Source organism: Taudactylus pleione, unplaced genomic scaffold (genome assembly GCF_031769625.1).
Source record: "Taudactylus pleione unplaced genomic scaffold, aTauple2 ptg000214l, whole genome shotgun sequence".
NCBI lineage: Eukaryota > Metazoa > Chordata > Amphibia > Anura > Myobatrachidae > Taudactylus > Taudactylus pleione.
In genome coordinates this window covers 14,292,128-14,300,179 of record NW_028284616.1, presented here as the reverse complement: position 1 = coordinate 14,300,179, position 8,052 = coordinate 14,292,128, and the positions used below count along the sequence as shown (strand labels likewise).

General features: G+C 43.4%; 1 protein-coding gene across 1 annotated transcript in view; it reads left to right on the top strand.

The window, feature by feature from the left end:
- Positions 1 to 2,488: 2,488 nt before the first annotated feature.
- USHBP1 (USH1 protein network component harmonin binding protein 1) overlaps positions 2,489 to 8,052 on the top strand; it is a 50,284-nt gene continuing 44,720 nt past the window's right edge. Inside the window, exons 1-2 of the mRNA XM_088478559.1 lie at positions 2,489 to 2,543; positions 4,645 to 4,802. Coding sequence (XP_088334685.1) covers positions 2,507 to 2,543; positions 4,645 to 4,802 — 195 coding nt within the window. The 5' untranslated portion in view covers positions 2,489 to 2,506. The remainder of the gene's footprint in view (positions 2,544 to 4,644; positions 4,803 to 8,052) is intronic.

The following is an 8,052-nucleotide window of genomic DNA, read 5'->3' as shown; positions in this document are numbered from 1 at the left end:
CGATGAGTCTGCGTAGTCTCTACGATTGCAGTGAAGCCTTCGCGCATACGCAGTGGCAATACACAACAATCGTCCGTCTGCGTGCGTAATCACACTTGCGGTCCATAATTAGGCCCTGTATTCCATGCCCTTGCTCCACTTGGCTGATTTTAAATTTACAACAATAAAGTCAATGCCTCTCCCACAGAGCAAGGATCATTCTCATGCAGTGTTAAGTACAGAGAGAACAAGCATTCACAACACCACTGCATATTTTAATTAAGCAAACAGAATAAGTATACCAGGGAAAACTCAACATGATGCTTTTTCATAGAACTGTGACTAAAGTGTTGTGGTTCTTGAAATCAGAACACAAGGTATTAGCTTAGGCAGCTGTGGACAATAGTGATTTCTATGCACTGTTTCCACATGTAAAACAAAACAGACAAGCATCTCTGAATCAGTTGATTGCATTTACGTTATTTGTCTCTGTCAGTACCAGCAGTCATGGACATGACTGACCTGCTTCCAAACACTCAGCAGGTCACTGATTGCTGGCCTTCCCAATCAGAATTCTCGGCAGACCTCAGCTGGGCCGAACCTCAGCCTAGAGATGACATAACACAAGGGTGGCATAACCCAGTCCTTGAGATCCCTTAACAGTTCACATTTTCCAGACTACCTAGCTAGTGCACAGGTGTAGTCATTACTAACTGTCACATTTTAAAACATGCGGTGCATTCATTTCTAATGATGGGCATACACTATGCAATTATCTCTCAGATATCTATCCAATCTGGCTGGTTGGAATGAAAATCTGGTAATGTATGGGAGCAAATAACAATAGAAATTTGCTCCCAAACACTACAAAACAGTCTAGATTTTCCTTCCCACCAGACAGATTTGACAGATATCTGACAGATAATTGTAGAGTGTATGCCCAGCATAACTGACACATTCTGTAGATCCACAGGTGGTCTGGAAAACATGAACTGTTAGGGGATCTCGAGGGCCGGTTTGGCCACCTCTGACATAACACACCTCTCAGATGTTACCACTAAACTCCAGCACTGATGACTCATGCATGGAATCATCTATCAGCCAACCACTATAAAAGCCTGCTCACTGCATTTCTCCAGATTATCAGTTGTCTCAGATCTATACTTTTCAGTATAATATGCTTCCAATGGTGTTTCAACTCCAGTGTTTGATCTCCTCGACAGCCGCACATCCATAGCCGTATTTCCATTGGGGTTGTTTCCAGGTAGAGTCCTCATACCAGCTAGGTACTATGTTGCTTTCATGGTGGGTACCAACTACACTGGGCCACAGGAGCATCTATGACAACACTACACTGGGCCGCAACCTGGGTCCTCATTGAGTGAAGTCCAGTGACTCTTGCAACTCTTGCAGGGATCCCTGTTGAAGTCTGGTAGGGTTCTTAGGGCCTGATTCACTACAGAGCACAACTGCGATTAAGCACGCAATCGGCCTTCTGTTGCGTTTTGCGCATGTATATGCATCTCAGTGCATGAACACTCCACTGAGATTGGGACTGTGATCACAGTGACTACGCAGGCCCATCGCAGAGTGATTGACAGGAAGTGCCGTTTGTGGGTGGTGGCGGGGGGGGGGGGGTGGTCGGTGAAACGCAGGCATGCTAGGGCGTTTGAATGCCGTTGCAGGGGCGTGCATAAATTTTCCACAGCGATGCCTTACGCACCTTGAGTACTCATAGCGTGTGGTGAGGTTAGCAATTACTGAGTATGGTCTGACCTTGTGCAAGTGTGCGTGAGGCTCCGATTGTACTCGATGTTACCAATGGTTTCACAGTCTTGCTAAGTACTATGAATGTGTGTAAGGTAAGGTGGGAATCCATATGTAGTGCTGTGATGTTATAGCGATCGCAATGGATTAGCATATCATCACAGTCAGACTGCATGCGTAATCGCAGTAGTGATCCATAGTTAACAGGCCCTTAGATTCTGCGCCAATGTATTTGTTTGTGTCAATTTCACCTGTTTGTAAATACTCGCTGTCTGATTTTGAGATCCAGCGTTACTGCATCTACTCCAATTATCTAAGTGCATGCTATGTGCTGTTCCAACAGTGCCACTACATCTGGCCTCTCATTGCACCCTACACGATATTTCCACAGTATCAACACATCTGTGCCGATAATTGCATGCTACTGCTGTCCGCACATAGCAAACGTACTGAAAACTACCACCTCTCAGGGTATCACAGCTATACCCCTTTTGGTGTACTCCCCCTTAGAAGCAAAATCCCAAGGCTTTATATTCTCAGACATGAGATAGATAATATGTCAGTATTCCCTCGTTAGTTGTTACCTGTAGTGCAAGTTCTGGTTTATTAAGAATATATTTTAGAACTATACAGTACTTTAAAGTGCAAGTGACAAGGTATACAAACACTTTTTCTATCCTGAGAAAAGTACTTCCTATCAGACAAATGTCCATGCATCCAGATCACACCCTGTTTCCTTCCCTTGCTTCCAGTCTTTTATATGCTTTTGGGTACAATGGACGGCTCAGACATAAATGGTAAGTGAGAGCATACATATACCTTACTGTTAGTGACTTATTTGTACACTGTGTTGTAATGGAACTATTTTATTGTATATTTTATCCATCTACCTTCTTGTAATCACCTGATGATATATGTTTGTTTTTCTTAATTATCTATATAGCCTCTATTTAAATTTGATTCACCTTTTCTGTCCAGCTCCTTTGGTTGGTTTTCATACACGACCTCCATTGTAATAACATATTACTCTGTGTAGCACTGTCAGTATTTCTTAGTGTAAGCTGTCCCTGAAATAGGTTGTTTTAGATGTGTATAAAACTATAAATGATTAAATAGTTACAAAATGCAGAAAAATAAAGAGTCAAAGAAGTTTTATAGAAATCTCTTATTATAAATAGGTGTTGCCATTTGTCTTCACAAACATACACAATAGATACATATAAAATTAGAAATGTTATTATGAAGTTAATTTTCAGACACTGATTTTTCACTGGCAACTCTATGTCCTCTGTCATTGTATTACAGCAGACCAGGATATTACACTGAGTTTCCTGTTTTTGTATACTTTAACCACTCCCTGTCCCTGTGCAAGAGGTCATTGAAGGCTCCCGGTCACGCTGCTCATGGCTTCTAGAAAAGAGTTACTAATAACTTTCAGAGATATATGTAAATGTGTCAGGAGTTGACAGACCAACAGTGGTGATAACGGAGGAAGATTTTTTTTCTCCATTAAATACATACAGTAGTAGGTTTCATGGTTATAAATGGGCACTACATAGTAAGATGGTTTACTCATCTCTGCCTTCATAGCATGTGCCTGTCTGCACACCCAGAGCCTGTATTCTGCCTTCACCTCATTGTGATTAATAGGTATTTTCATTAATGAGATAATGGCTTGGGGAAGCTTATTTAAGAACAGTAGCATTTCTACATATAATGGCAATAGGGGAGGCTGCATGAAAAATGTTTTATTTTTATGTACATAAAGCATTTTTATTAGAAAAAAAAATTAAACAAAAATACATATAGGTTCATAATTTTTGTAACTGGCAACATTTTTTTTTTATGAAAGTGTATCTAGCAGATAAATTAAGACAAACTCCATATAGGAAAATCTGTGTCAGGTCAAGGAAGGGTGGTTGCCTTTCTTATAAATAGTTTTCTGTATAAACATAAAACCACTGTTAAGTTTATTGACTGTACTATGGTGTAGTGACCATTTTATGGATCTTTTAAGGCCTTTGGGGTTATTCAAAATTATTTTGAAAGACATTTGTCTCCTTAACAGAAGTTATGAAATCAGGAAAACCAACTGGTTATAACCTGTAATGAATCCAGAAGTGTCATTTTTAGTGATGAGCGGGTTCTGATTTACTCTGTTCTTCGCTACATTACCAAAAACAGAACTGCAATAATTAACCAACAGTACTATCTCCTAATTAGAGTACTGAGTGGGGCAAATGGGGAAGATAGGAGAATATTTATGAAGGAAGGAGGGCAGAGGTCAATACACATCGTAGATTTGAGGATAGACAATTTATGTTGAGCCTTCAAAGGAAGGGATAAACTGATATGATTCCAAAGAAACACACTAGAGAGGCTCAGCGATTGGTAGTGTGTATTTGTACCACTTAAACTAAATCAGAGGAAGGGGACTCAACAGACATATAGGTCAATACTATTAGCCGTGTGTCATATGCCACAATTCCAGGACCTCTGGACTCGCTGATTTACAGTCAGTTTTGCGTATGGATCTTGTGTGTTTTTGCACTGCGCATGCTCTGACTGCTGATTGTAGGTATCTATGGTGATTCAGAGTTGAACGCAACTGAGTAGCATCTCCGATAGCTGAAGGGGCATAAATGGGCGATAACGAGGTGTTAACATGTACGCCAAGTTTTAGCAAGGGCGTGTTGACAGTACTGTGGGCTATGCAGAGCTGTGTGTATGTGAAGATAGGCCTATTTTCAAGGATAATGATGACAGCTGTCCAGGTTTTCACTTCTCTCATAGGATCGACTGGGTAGCACATGAACATGCATCTGCTCACACTTAAACATCCTTGCACCACGGCTCCACTATGTTGTATCACTTCTGTTGTTTTATATTGTCTTTCAGTATATCAAAATGACCTGTTCCTGCAGCTACAGGACGTGATCTCTTCACTGGAAACATGTGTCTTATCTTGGAGGAGTCCATCTGTTGGCAGGTCTGTGGGAGAAAGTGTGACACCAATCCTGAATTCACCTTCTGCAGCTATGCACCAGTTTAATCAGGTAAATATATATGAACCTTGTAGATCGCCTTTTATGTTTATAATCTGGCAATAGATTTTCTTACATTATGTGTAATTATTATCATTTGTAATTATTGGAACTACGAGCCTGATTCAGAGGTGGACCCGGCAGCGTCTATTGACAGTCAGCCGTCTGCGACTTTATGCAAATGCAGATACAAAGTACTATCCCTTATGTACATCCATTCGTCAAAATGTGCAAGAACTGAGATGCCCACTTGCAGCATCCGTACACACTGTAATACCGATTGGTGCATCCTCAGACACCACTATCACTCATACCATCGAAACTTGCACCAGCCCTATGGTAGGTCTCCATCCGAGAATGACTACCTATCTGAGCAGTTGAGCGTCTATGTACGCAGCCATTTCCACCGTCATGCCTTTATCACTCCCATAACACGGCCATTAGTCAGGCTAACTCCGTGTGTGCGCTAAGTCACCTCTCTGTCACTGCTCAGGAATGCCAACTACATTTACAATACATTTCTCCCTACGTGCGCCTCAAATTAAAACTGCCACTCTGGGCCTGATTCAGACCCGGACGCTATTTGCATCCGCTCGCTGGCTAAAAGGGGCCAGCTATTTAAATCATGTGCTCGCATTGCGTCGCGTAAAGCCGCCCACTAAGTAATAGCGAGCGGCCGCACTATGCGCTCGCACCATGGGAACGCCTCTGTCTGGCCCGGCACGGCCACCAAAGGGGGCGTGCTGTCACCATCGACAGCACACCCCCTTTGTAGCGAGACCCATAGCGACGGCTCGCCCGTCGCTATCCGGGTCTCTCGCATGCGCACGACGGAGCCGAGTCCATCGTGCGCATGCGCACTGACCCAACATCGACCCGCTTGTGAGTGCTCAGCGCTCGCGAGCGGGTCTGAATCAGGCCCTATGTCCAGATTTAGCCTGGATACTCCAGGTTTGCAGTTCTGAAAGGAATGTGGGTGTTTTGTTAAAGTGTGTGGCATGTCTTGCATGGGAATAGAACTCATTTTGGGCTTGGTTCTGAGTCGGAAGCAAGTCCAAAAGCGAGTGGATCCTGCAGTTATCAGCAGACTGCACATGCACCTCACCATGCATATGCATTTGACGAAGGATACAAATGTGGACAGTTCACTCTGAGCGTGCCACTTCTCTCCATCCCTGAAGTGGCCATTTTCAGGGAGCATCTGGCCATTTACTGTGAAAAAGCACAGAATAGATCCATCTCATGGGAGTGCTGTTGGCATGTAGGCTACCTTCCTTGCTTGAGGCGTGAAGACACAGATGGAACTCCTATTGCTGACGGCTCTAGATGGGGGTATCCAAAAGGAAAAACAAATGGCACGCATATATGTATAGAGTATACACTGACATGTTCAAAGTCATGGGATAGATGCCTAGTATTGTGTAGGATCCCCTCTAACCCAGTGAAGTGCAGCAACTCGATATGGCAATGATTCCACAAGTGGACGAAAAACCTCTGTAAAGATGTTGACCCATGCCGTCTGGAGAGCTTCCCGCAGCTCCCTGATATTTGTAGGTGCAGGATCTTGGGTGTGAATTGACCTCTCCACCACATTCACAAATGCTTGATTGGGTTCATGTTGGGCAAATGTGGTAGCTACACCATTCGTCGGAACTCTCCACAATGCTCCTCAAACCAATTCTGGTCAACTTGACTTGTCCAGTGACATGGAGCATTATCCTGCTGGAATATTCCATCGTTGTGGGGTACATACAGTCCATGAAGGGCTTCAAATGGTCATCAAGCAATGCAACATAATGGTCAATGACGTGTGCTCACCTGCTGGATATGAGTCTGGTACCTCTTGTATTGAATGTGGATGCGATTTGGGCCAATGTCGATTGTCTGTTACCACGCACAATTCTGGCCAGATGCCACTGGTCACGATCACTAAGCACCCGAGGTCGTCCACTGCACTGTCCACGGTGGGTGGTAATGCCTTTCATGAGGTATTCCAGGTATACACCTGACACCGTAGATCGAGGAATGTTGAATGTCCGCACAACTTTTGAAATTAAATGTCCCATCTGTCGGGCACCCACGTTTATATCCCATTCAAACTCCAATAAGTCACGTTGCCTTGTCATGAGCAGCCTAGCCGGTGTTCAAACTGACTCACCAGATGTCAGACTACAACTGATGCGTAAAAATAAGCATCGTCGGTTGCACATCAGTTGTACAATCAACATTTCACCAGCCCTATGGAGGCGCAAAATTTGTGTCTTAACATGTCTGCTAAAATTAATGCAAATATGGAAAAAGTCCAAGTCACTGACTGGGACACATCTGCTTCTGGCTTGTCACCCCATGATTACCAAGAAATGCCCACAGAAATTCTACCTCTCTGCGACTAAATTTGCTTTGCGACCCCCCCGGCGGTAACCATCGGGATGCATGCATAGGACAACTCGGATGCATGCATAGACTGAAAACATTGGCTGCTTGCATCTGATGCCACAACAGCGTCCACATCTCAATCAGGCCCTAAGTGGCCAAATTGTTATGGACACCAGGTGATTTTATGCAATCAGCTATTCCGCAGATAATACTGTCGTAGGATGTCTGAATCTGTATATGAACGGAAAGGTGTGCAGAGACTAATGAAGTGTGTCACATTAAATAATGGGTAAACGACATGCTCTGAAAAACTTTGAACATGGAATAATTGTTGTCACTCATAGTATTACCAATATGGCTGCACTGGTAAATTGTTTGAGGAAGACAGTTGTTAAAGTTTACACAGAGTGGACCAGCAGACAAAAAACTGAGTCTGAGCGCAAGGCCCGTGGAAGTTAATGGTTACTGGATGCTCGAGCAGAACAAAGAGGGGTCAGACTTGTTCAGTCCCATAACAGTACAACATATTATGGATACTCTGAAACAGGAACCATTTCAGATGGTGAACAGTACATCGCATATTACATAATATGGGCTATAGAAGCAGAAGGCTTGTCTGTACACCATTGCTATCTGCTGCAAACAGGGTGAAACATCTTCAGTTTGCTCAGGAGCACAGGAATTGAACAGTAAATGATTGGAAAAGGGTCATGTGGTCTGATGAATCATATTTTCAACTACACCATGCAGAAGGTAGGTGAGGATATGGAGACAACAGCATGAAAGCAGGTATCATTTTTGCATAGAGCCAGCATCAGAAATCTTGGGTCCCAGCACACTCATATTTTGGGCCCCCCAATCCTCCACTATAGGTACAGGACAGTTG